At 32.8% G+C, this 12,147-nt stretch overlaps 1 protein-coding gene across 1 annotated transcript; it reads right to left on the bottom strand.

Moving 5' to 3' along the window:
• Positions 1 to 5,649: 5,649 nt before the first annotated feature.
• Positions 5,650 to 11,721, bottom strand: LOC118028881 (CBS domain-containing protein CBSX6). The gene is made up of 2 exons (XM_035032623.2): positions 11,021 to 11,721; positions 5,650 to 6,726 (listed from the first exon to the last, which is right to left on the bottom strand). Exons 1-2 carry the CDS (start codon positions 11,362 to 11,364, stop codon positions 5,802 to 5,804), a joined length of 1,269 nt encoding a protein of 422 aa, XP_034888514.1. The 5' UTR covers positions 11,365 to 11,721; the 3' UTR covers positions 5,650 to 5,801.
• Between the last annotated feature and the right edge of the window lie 426 nt (positions 11,722 to 12,147).

The following is a 12,147-nucleotide window of genomic DNA, read 5'->3' as shown; positions in this document are numbered from 1 at the left end:
ATATTCTTTCAATTTCTTTTACTTTCACCTTTAATTATCTCTTGAACTTTTAATTTTACGCAATTTCACACGTGTCAAATTTAATTAACAACCCTAAAGTTAAGTGCCTTTTACAAACTAGTCCTTGGTTTTTTATTTGTTCAATTGGACATCCAATTGACCATCAAACTTTCAATTGTATTCAATTTGGCTCCTGATTTCACCAATTTCAGTCCCTAAAGTCACATACCTTTTGCAAGTTGACATTTTATCTTTGATTTATTCAATTAAATCCCTAATTACCTATCAAACTTGTATATTTATGAGATTAAACCCCTGATTTGACCAAACTAGCTCTTAAAATTTGCAATTCAGCCCCTTAACTTTAATTAAAGCCTACATTGACTTCAAGAATCAATTTTTCTTACAATTAAGCCCTCAATAAATTCAATTAAACCTTGAAAAATCCAATTAAGTCCTTAAATATTTAATTTTGAATTTTCCTCCTCAAAAACTGAATTCTCTTTGTCAACAAGGTTAAATTTTTCAATTTTGTATATTTTGACTCTCCTCAACCAATTTTTTGCAATTTTATAGGGGTTCTGATATGTTTTTCGCAACTGATAGATATTTTTTTATTTTTCTTCCATCATTTTTTTTATTTTTTTGTATTTTCACTTTTTTTGTTTATGTGGGGTCCTAAAATAGGTAACAACAGTTACCTCAATTAAGATAACATGTAAAGGATGAAAGCATATTCTCTATATAAAATAACATAGTAATCTCAAGTCTAAGGATCACTTATACAACCATCATGCAAGCCTTTCCATAGACATAAGTGGTTTCTCCATATGAAATTCTCATGCGGATCAATTTAGTGTGCATGTCTTATGACAGGCACCTACATATTAGTTCTAAGTATTCATTATACCTTAACTAATGAGAATAGTTGCTTCCTTTCATAAAGAAAAGAACATAATATTTACAAGTCTCTACGGCTCTAATAAATATATGGTATTTAAAAAAATATCGACCAGAAATATTTTAGAAAACAATACTTGGATGCAATAGAAATCTTATAATTATAACAACATTATAATTTTCTTTGCAAAGCATTTTTGTCTCATGGACTTCATCCGTATTCTAGATTCATAAATCAAATATTAGATTAATTAATCTAATATTATATAAATATTAAAGATAAATTAAGCCTTTATTAATAATAAATATATATTTTACATGAACATAATAATGTCTTATGTAACCACCCAATTGGCTACAAGGTATATTAAACTAAAATGTTGTCCATCTCGTGTTAACCTACCAACTCGCGATTATGGGCATAGAATTCGGATAATCCCATAGAAAAATAATTAAGAAAAAAACACGGACCAATACAAAAAAAAAAAAAATCTAATTTTAAATGACAAAATTTAAAATAAATCAATTTTATAGAAGGACCTAAAAAAATCCAAAGTCAACCTTCAAAACCTATAGTTCTAATTGTCATGGCCCATTTTTAGGTTATTCCCCAATTCATATTTTTGTTTTTCTTCAAAACAAAATACAAAAAAATCAAAAAATATTATAAAAAAAATATAACATTTAAAAAAAGGATGCTAGAACGCTTAGAAAATGGTCAAAAATTGGTTGAGGAGGTTCAAAAATATAAAGATTGTAATTGGACGGTATTTTTATTGACTGATGATAGCCCTGTTGACAAAAGAATATTCAATTTGAGGAAGAAAAGTCCAAAATCAGATGTTTATAGACTCAATTAAATTTTATTGAAGGTTTAATTGAATTTATGGAGGGTTTGATTGAAATAAAAATTGATTTTGAAGTCAATTTAGGCTTTAATTGGAAGAACTTAAAGTTCTAGGGTCAAATTATAATTTTTAAGAGTTAATTTGATCAAATCAGGGGCTTAATTGCATAAATATTGATGTTTGATGGCCAATTAGGGACTTAATTGAAGAAATCTGAAACTAAGGACCAAAATGAAAAACACACATAAATAGAGGGGCTGTAATTAAACCGAATTAGGGGCCAAATTGAAGAAATTAAAAGTTTATTGATCAATTGAGGATCAAATTGCATAAATTCAAGACCAATGACCAAAGTGAAAAAGGCGGCCAACTTTAAAGCCATTGTTTTATTTTTGACAGGGATGCAATTGCATTGATTTTTAAATCAAAATTGCAATTTAGGACTTGATTGAACAAATTACAAATTGAGGACCAATGTGAACTATAACACGTTTTTGCCACTTTTTTCCTTTTAAATGAAACAACGTATTTTGGCTAAAACGGCGTCGTTTCATACACTATTAAAGAAAAAGGAGCTTAAAACGGTGCCATTTTGAATGGCACATTAGCCTTTCTTCTTCCCCTGGATGCGCAGAAAATAGGGGAAGAAGAAAGTTTTGTTCCCCTGTTTCTCACCGACTTCTCTTCCCCCGATGACCCAAAAAGACGCCGACCAAGGACACCCAGTTGCTCAGCTAACCTGTGGCCTCCCATATGTTGGAGAAATGGAGGAGACATGCCTTCTCGGGCAATTATGGGGCGGTAGCACAGTGGCCGCCCCAGCCATGTCTCTCCCCATTTTCACCGTCATTCTCTGCCTATAAATACAGGGCAAAGAAGAGGCACAAGGGAGAACAGAAGAGAGACACGAAAAAGAAAGGGGGAAGACTGGGGGAAAAAAAAAAGGAAGAAATGAGGGATAGAAATAACAGAAAAAAGAAGAAGAGAGAAAGAGAAGAAGAGAAAAAAATATAGCAGAAAAAAAAAAGTGAGGGAAGGGGGAAAAAAAAGGAAAACAAAGGGAGCATAAGAGAGACTTGAAATAAAACGAAGAAAAAAACATAAAGAGAAAAAAAAAAATGCAGAGAAAAACAGAGGGAGAAAAAGGTGACCACCACCCCTGCCGCCTTCGCTGCCGCCAGCATCGTCGCCGCTCCAGGTAATTGTGCCTCCCTCTTCCCTGTTTGTTTGCCTCGCCTGCATTTTCATAAATCACTTTCTGCAGCAAATGCAGAGTTGCCTGATTATTGTGCTCATGCACAATAACTAGCTTATTTGGTTATGGGCTGGAACATCAACCTAGCTCACACGGCTTGGCTGAGTCCAGCCTACAGTATATGGGTTGGGTCAAGCCCAACCCAGAATGGTTGGGCTAGGTCCGGCTAGTTGTTTTTTTTTTTAAAAAAAAAAAAAAAAAAATTCAAAAATATTTTTTGAACTTTTACAATTTTCCCGTGTATCTTTATGTCATTTTGATTAATATCGGACAGTATTTTTATGTTACTAAAAATACAAATCCGGTATTAAAATACTCGGTTTTTATCAAAACTTTCAAAATCCAAGATGCAAAAAAACAATTGAAGGAAAATATATTTTTGTGCATACGGTCAAGTGTCTCAAAGCTACAAAATCATATTGTGTTTTTCATACACCAAAAAACATTGTTTTAGCATTCATTTTGGCTTTATTGACCAGTTTATTAAAGTCAAAAGAACATTGGCTAAAATTTCAAAAACAACAAAAATTTATTTTGTTTGTCTTTTAGTATCCGGGGTACGACATTACAAGTAATACATATTTGAATATTAAATTTAATATTTTTTTTGGACGCTATAACGGTTAGGTTTTACCTCATTAAGATAAGAACCTCCTTATTAAGAAGGGCTTTTCTTGAACCTTAGACATACCAATAATTAGAAAACACAATAAGACCATAGTTTTTATCAAACATTAAAACAATGCAGTATACCTTAGGTAGAGTGTAGTTAGGGTGCTAATACCTTCCCTTTACGCAACCAATCTCCGTACCCAATCTCTAAGACCAGTTAGGGTTCCTAGTTATCAAAATACGAGATGGTGATTCCCATTCAAATTTTTCACTGATAAAAGACAAGAATTTCTTGTCTCCTCATATTTGCCAGATAGATCATATCCATTTTCCTTGAGTGGTGGACAATTGTCACGACGCCGCACACGTGCGATACTAATTATGAGGAATTAACTAACTCCATAGAAAGCTAAAAAACAAAAAGCAACATCCTCTATCAAAAATTGTTGAGGGATGAAATTACAAAAAAAAAAAATACAATAAAAGAGGACCCTAAACAAAATAAACAGTAATAAAAAGAATAAGGACCATATTTAACATAAAAATAAATTGAAATTAAATTCTTGGGATGAAATTGATAAAGAAACTCAATTAGTAAAAGGATAAAAAAAAAAAAACCAACAGAATAGGGATTAAATCTGATATAAAATCAAACTAAACCAAATGATTATGGATTAAATTGAAGAACAAAAAATCAAAAGAAGATAATAAAAAATTGCAATCAATGTCGAATGATGAAAAAAAAAATTTAAAAAATAAAATTAATGTCAGATGATGAAATTGAGAAAGAAAATTAGGTAAGAAAAAGGATGTCGACTTGCATTAACTTTCTAAATCTTTAATATGAGACATTGGACTAGAAGCATCATACACACTAAAAAAAAAAAAAAGCCCAATCACCATCATCTCAAACGATGAAAGATGAAATCGAGAAGAAAAAAAAATCAATCACGCAAAAGGATCTAAGATTAAAAAAATGATAATTAAAATAATGAGGGTAAAAATTGAAATAAAAAAATAAATTAGAGAGCAACTATAAATTTTCAATTAGAGAGTTAAACTGAAAAGAAAAATAACTTTAACAAAAAAAAAATTAAAAGAATGAAGACAAAACTGAAAAAAATAATACACCATAAACATGGATTGAATGATGAAATTAAAAACCAATAAAACTTTTATAAAAAGACAAGGAAAAAAATTGAAAATCAAAAAAATAAGGATCGTATTGAAAAACAACATGACAAGTTAAAATTGAAAAACAAAATTGAAAACAAATAATTTTTTTACAAAAGGATAGAAAATAAAAATTAAAAATCAAAAGAATGAGGACTAAAGTTGAAATATCAACAATAACAAGACCAGCCTGTAATTTTCAGGGGATGAGAGAGAAAAAAAAAAAAAGTTTATCGACGACAAACCGCTCATGCATTGCTAACACATGTTGCACTAGGAGGAAGATGACGCAATTGAGTTTCCATTGACATGATAGAAAGGCAAACTTGGACACTAAAAGACGCCGCACACACCGCTCACAAGCCAGCACGTGTACAGTAGACACCAACAACTTTTTTAAATTTAAATATTAATTAAATATCTTTAAAAGATGAAATTATCCTTCATGGTTATATAATTAAAATAAAAAAAAAACATGTGTGAGAATTCTAATAAACCTCTAAACCAATGGCTTATTTTTTATTAATTTTAAGGGTAAAAATATCTATTTAAAAAAAATAAAAATACTTCAATACCCCTTATATCAGCATTAAACTTTTTTTACTTTAAGATTAGATAAGTTATTTTATTATTTCTAAAAATAAAAATAAAAATCATATATACCCTCCATCATGAAAAAAATGAATTTACCCCAAAATCATTAGTTCTTTTTTTTTAATGGCTAAAAAATCATTGCGTAAATTTAGACTAGGTGTACAGTGTTTTCCACAGTATTTTGACTAGGCGATTTAAAGTTTCTGTTAATTTTATTTTTAAATAATAAAACGCTTGTAGAGTTGTAGTTGTTGCAAAACACCATCGTTCAGAGTACAGATATTAAAACATTATTATTCAACTCATCAACAATTTCCCATAAGATTCTATCTCCACTCTTCAGTGTCTTAACTACAATCACAGAAAAAATACAATTAATAAAAATTTTAAAAAAAACTCAGTTGCAAAACCTTCGTTGTTCAACACAAAGTTGCAAAAGCCTCAGGTCGATTCACAGGAGTAACAGATGCAGGTTGTTTTGTTACCGCAGCCAAGATGTCACGATAACCGACCACCCCAACTAAAACGTCATCACTATGATCCTCGATCACCCATACATGGGTTGCCCTGTGAGAAAGCATCTGTGCCATCACTGCAGCCAATGAGCTCGTAATTTTACATGTCAGGGGAGCACTTCGACCCCTGTAAATACTCCGGCCAATTCCGATTGAGTTTCCTGGATTGAATCCAATGCTCCTACTGCTGAATTTCCTCAGCCTTGTTGAACCAGCCCCATGAGCTGTATTATCATCATCAACTGCTGAATTAACTGCAAAATCCGGTAGTGATCTTGATGTGTCATTATCCTCAACCCCCATCACAAACTGCCCGGCTGAGAGGTTTGCTAAAGCCCATGCTGCGGCCAGATAATCACATTTCCACAATCTAGAGGCTGATATTTCCCCTATGATCTTACATTGACCATTTGGAATGGGCTCCACAACAGCTATCGCACTGGGATCCTCAGGCAGCTTTCTTGTTGCTTCAATGGCTGGGAGAGAGGCTTCTAATGAGTTGTAATTTGCGTTAATGGCTCCAAGGGATGAGATGGAGGAAAGAGGGAGCGGAGCTAGAGCACCAAGGCATCCAATGAGAAAACGGATGACATCTTCTCTAGAGAGACAGCAAAATTTGTCACGGATGGAAGTGCCAGAAGATGAGGAAGGACGGTTGGTGTTGATGGTCAGGTTATTATTGCTGCTGCTATTGGATGTATCAGCATTCTTGAGCCACTTACCATTGTAGAGAATTGAGAATCGCTTGCTCATACCTTTCCATCCCATGCTTTTTGGAACAATAAGGCGCCTTACACCTTGCTTCATCATTTCCAAGGCATCTATCAACCTACCACAAGCACCAAAAAGTCATTTCCTGTATGTGGTACCCGATCAAATCACATGACATTTTTAAATTCTCGCAGAATCTAAACTTTATTCTCTTGTACATATATAACCTGAGGAGGAACAAATTGACAAATGCCTTGGGATTTCTCCACAAAAAAAAGGCTCCGTTTACAAGATGATCAAGGAAAAGTATTTTCCAATAAGGATGCACTCTGGCACGGATTATGTGTTTGTCTCTAGATGCATACCAACACAAACAACCATACAAAGAGAGAGACAAGAAACAAAACCTGTCAAATGGAGCATGTACAAATATAAAGATTATTTATATGGAGAAAAATTATGCAAGGAGCCCCAGGTTAGTCCTATATACAAACCACTAAGAAAACCATATCCAAAATGAGAGAAAATCTACCACAAAAAATCAAATTTCAAATTTAGATTAACTTCCTATATTTGCATGAAAAAAAATCTTTTCAGCATTTACTCTTTCTTTCATCTCCTCACTATTGCACATGAGTATGCAAGTCAACCAAGAATGAAGAAACCATGTTTCTCCACCATTTAAATATTACAAAACTACAACTCTTCATAAATCCAAGATTAAATCATCGTGCCTCCAGCCTCTTCACCTTAACAATCCCCACCAATCTCACCTTATTTAGGTTGATACAATCAAGGAAAGACGTATTTAGATCACACCATCCATTAACAAATGGTTTTTAACTTGGAGGTTTATAAATTTTAGTGAACTTCTTTATTTAGGTTGATGTGTGTTTGTGTTGCGCATTTTGGTATTATTATGAATTTTATGATAATTGATGTTTTATGCTCTTGTGATTAGGGCCCTTTGGGACCTTTAGGATGTGTATCAAAGCACACAAATTCTCTATTTGGAGCAGCCATATGATGAATGATTTGATATTTGAAAATTAAAATTATGATGATAGAGATCAATTTCCCCATGGCCTTTAAGATGGATTCGTAGTGCTCTGAGGATGGATTCTTGTAGAAAACCTTTATTTTCTACTTTTATCCAATCCCAAGTACCCAACACTGGAAACACTAATATAAGAACATGTCTAGTTTATTTATCCAATGACCAATTGGTCTAGCAGCCGAACAGGTCAGCCTGTCAAGCGGATTCTGTAATGCCTAATTGTGGGTAAGGAGTTAGATGATAGATTACAAAGGGAAAGTGACAAAGGAGCTTTTGAAATAATAAATGTTTTCCATAGTAATTTGACATTTCTAATTTAGTTTATTATTTTAACACAAGTCTGATTCTATATTAAATAAATAATTTTCAACAAAGATTCCTTTTCCAATAAGGATTCGGCTTAAGGTCTAGAACTAGTATAAATAGAGCTACCTAGCTTTTTTTTTTTCATACATATTAATATTATTATTATTATTATTATTATTATAAGTTTTCTACAAACTATAAACCTATTTGTCTAGTTCCAACTTCAAATTTTCTTCTATTTATGCCATCAATTTCCTATTCTTTCTTGTTTTGAGTTGATTTCTCTTCCCATGTTACATTATGCGTTATTGACGCTTTGCAACAAAAGAAACCAGTGAGAGCCGGAATGGAGATTACTGAAGGTAACCACAACCATTTAGACAAATCATAAGGTAGTCAGAAGGATGAAGACTCCTTTCATGATGCTGGAGTTGTAAATCATCTGGTGCGAGGTGGATTGGAAGAGAGGAACAACACCACTCTTTAACGGAGGAAGAGAGTTGATGAGCTCCAAGCACAAAACACTTTATTTCTAGAGAAATTAGTTATGGGTTGGAATTTTTTGTCCATCTATAATGAAATAGATATTGATTGGGATTGTGTATAATGTTATTTTGATGGTGATTATGATGTTAACTATGTTGTTATAATTAACATCATAATCACCATTAAAATAAACATCATAGATTGGCAAAAAAATCTCGATCCAGATCTATTTTGTTATAGATGGGCAAAGAATTCCAATCCACTACTTTTTTACCGAGGAATTGTTCATCCTTTGTATTTGTTGCTCTTCAACTCTCTTCCTCCATTCAAGTGTAAAGTTTCTCCACCCTTTCAATCCTCCTTTGCACCATATGGTTTATGGCTTCATCATCATGAACTAAGTTTTTATTCTTATGACTACTTTATACATATAAAGGGTCGTGGTCGCCTTCTGAAATCTCCATTAAAGCATTTATCAGTTCCTTTTGTTGCAAAGCATCACTATCACACAACTAATGCTCAGCGATACAACTTATCTAAACCAATATTATTTGGCAATCTTGATTTCTCTATCTACAACCTATAACATGTCCTAACATGGTTAAGGGATTGAAACCCTAATAAAAGTCCGAGGATTGTTTCGCTCTTATACAAATTTGACATAGTGTGGAAAGAAAAATCAACTGAAAACTATAAAGAATAGAAAATAAACGGCTACCATAGAGGAAAATTGAAATTGGAACTAGAAAAATAGGTTTAGGATTTGTATACAACCTCTTAGCACATATTATGATTGATAAAAATAAAAATAATGTCTGGAAAAAAAAAGGCCAAGAAGCTTTACTCATACAAGTTCTAGGTTTAAATCCTAACCCTTATTTGAAAAGAAATATTATTGAAAGTTATATAACTAGTATAGAATCTAAATAGTATTAGGATTCCTAAACAAAAAAAAAAGTCAAATTACTAAGAATACATTTATTCTTTCAAAAGCTCTTGAGATGGAAAGGGTGTTATCCAACTACCTAACAACCATAGTTAACAACTCGGTCCATGAGATCAAACCTTCTATTCAATCCTACCAAGACACCTTGATGCATTAGGATAAAAGAATATGTGAGAAAGAGTAGAGGTGATCATTTTTAGTACGGTTCAGTTTTTACTTATAAAAACAACCAAACCAAAATTTTGTAAAATACAAAAAGTAAAAACTGATACCGACTGGTTTTGTTCGATTATTTTATATTAAAAACCAAAAAATATATTGTTTTTTTGGGGGTTTTTTTGGATTTTCTAATGGGCTTGGTTTTGGTTTGGTTCGGTTTTTTTCGGTTTGGTTTTTTTATTTTTTTGGTTCAGTTCGACTTGGTTTTTCGGTTTCAAGCTTATGAGAACCGAATATTTTTTTAAATATTCTAATCGGTTTAATATGTTTTTTTTTAATGGTTTGGTTTTTTCAGTTATTTTTGTTTGTTTTCTCGGATTAATCAGTTTTTCAGTTTTTTTGCTGACCCCTAAGAAAGAAAGTAGTATTTCCCATAGGATAAGGTAAGTACCCAATTAAGTTACACATCACTTGGTTTCATAGTTTCTGGCATCATGATTACCATCGAGTCATTTGAAACGTACATGAGAAAGCAGTGGATCTGAATGGATTGAATCCAGACCATGCTCCTTGGAGCAAACACAAGCATATCATGGAGAAATTGTTCAAATACAGTAGTGAACACCCAAGTCTACTCCCACCCCCACCCTGTCCCATCTCAAAGCAGCACGTATACAGCACAAAGCAGATATACTAGATAGATGGAAAAGGTATCAGGCCAAATAGAGAAGAAACAATACCCTTAACATGAGAACAAGTATGATATCAACAATCAGATGTTGACAAGAAACAAAAGCAAAACGGAGTAGCAAGGGGAGTATGCTTTTACTTTGTTATTAATAATAGTATTTTAATTTCTTACTTTGCATGCACACATGAGAGGAAACAAAGATAGAAGAATGGAATGAACATTATGATTCAAGTGCCATCATGAAGAAGATCAACAACGTTGATGACAAATTCCACAAGCATAGCATTTGCAAGAAGGCAGAAACATAACCACGCGAACTGATGCATGTATCTGAGGGTGAAAAAATAAATTAAAAGAGCCATGCTAATTTGCAAGCACCAGGCAACTTTATATGTCATAAAATAATTGAAATACTTCATGGCATACTCCGTATAATTCATTATCATAGCAATGGCATGTTGGCATGGTCTTGTACGACCAACCTCACTGTATGTTAGCTTGTTGACATGCTGTTGTACATCAAAACTCTCAAGTGAAAGGTCAAAGGCTGGTGATCAGAAAGTCTTTCCGTACAAAAAAGAGAAGAGAACAGACCGATCAATTAAAGATAATCAAAGAATTATAAACAACTTAAAAAACAGTAACAACAAGAAGAGTGCATGATTATAACAACCAAAAATTCAGATTCATAATCATAATCACATAACCACGAATCCATGTGAATGTTATACTATGTGGCGTTAGAGAAATTAGAATAAAGAGCTAACCTTGTAGCAGGATCAACCTGTTTGAGAAGCGAAGTATTAGGAACAACAACCTGAGATACTGGAGTCTTGATGGCCTTATCCCGATCCTGTAAGCACTCAGTTGAAGCCAAAAAAGCCACAATATCAAGCGAATTAAGGATACCAACAAACCTCTGTAGTCTCGTTTCACTGTTCTCAATCATGCCCACATGAGATTTCCTCTTCCAAACTGGAATCCCACACTCTGTCGATTCTCCTATTGCCCGAATCGCAGATTCTACCGTCTCTGTCTCATGGAATTCCACCATCTCTGGCTTCCCCACCGTCAGATCTCCCACCACATGATAAAGAAACACAGATGGCATTGTTGATATGTGGTTTTTTTTTCTTTCCTTGAAAGCAACCAAAACTAACAGAGAGAAAACAAACGGAAGAACCAGGTTGGCTATTATAAGAGGGAATGGAGGAGAATGAGGAGAAGGTGAAAAGGTGTGATTGGTGATCTGTGGAGAATCAGAAGATGTACAGTGTTGTTTATAGGTGCAGAGATAAAGAGAGATTTGGCCATTGATGAAGATGAAGAAAAAGAAAAGAAAGAGGAAAGTTAAGGCCCATCAAACTCGGTGACTCTATTCCCTCTTTCGAGGATCACTGAGAGGAGAGCCTGCGCGAAAATTGGTCAGCTTGTAGAGACGGAGAGACTGGGTTGTGGATGAGATTGAATAAATAAAATCAAAAGTAATATATATATATATATATATATATAAACTATTTTACAATTTGATAATATATTTTTTTCTTTTCTACTTAAAATGCATTTGATTCCTAAAAACTTATATTTAATTAATTTTATTTCTATTATTATCATCGTTTCAACCGTTATTTAAAAAAAAAACTTATTTTAATTTAAGTTGAGCAAAAACTAACTATTTTTTTTATTTTTTAGAAGCTTATTCCATTATTTTATAGCAAAATTCATTTAATTTCATAATAATAAAAATAAATGAATTAAATATAAAAATTGAGGGAAGTAGGTAGAAAGGAAAGAAAAGGAAATGGGTTGGCACAATAATTAAAGTAGGTGAGAGAATTTAGAAAAGAAAATGAAAGAATGAATGAGACATCGAAGATATATTAGAGCTAAAATG

This window comes from Populus alba, chromosome 19 (genome assembly GCF_005239225.2).
Source record: "Populus alba chromosome 19, ASM523922v2, whole genome shotgun sequence".
NCBI lineage: Eukaryota > Viridiplantae > Streptophyta > Magnoliopsida > Malpighiales > Salicaceae > Populus > Populus alba.
The sequence above is the reverse complement of the archived record's forward strand: the minus strand, read 5'-3'. Positions and strand labels throughout refer to the sequence as shown.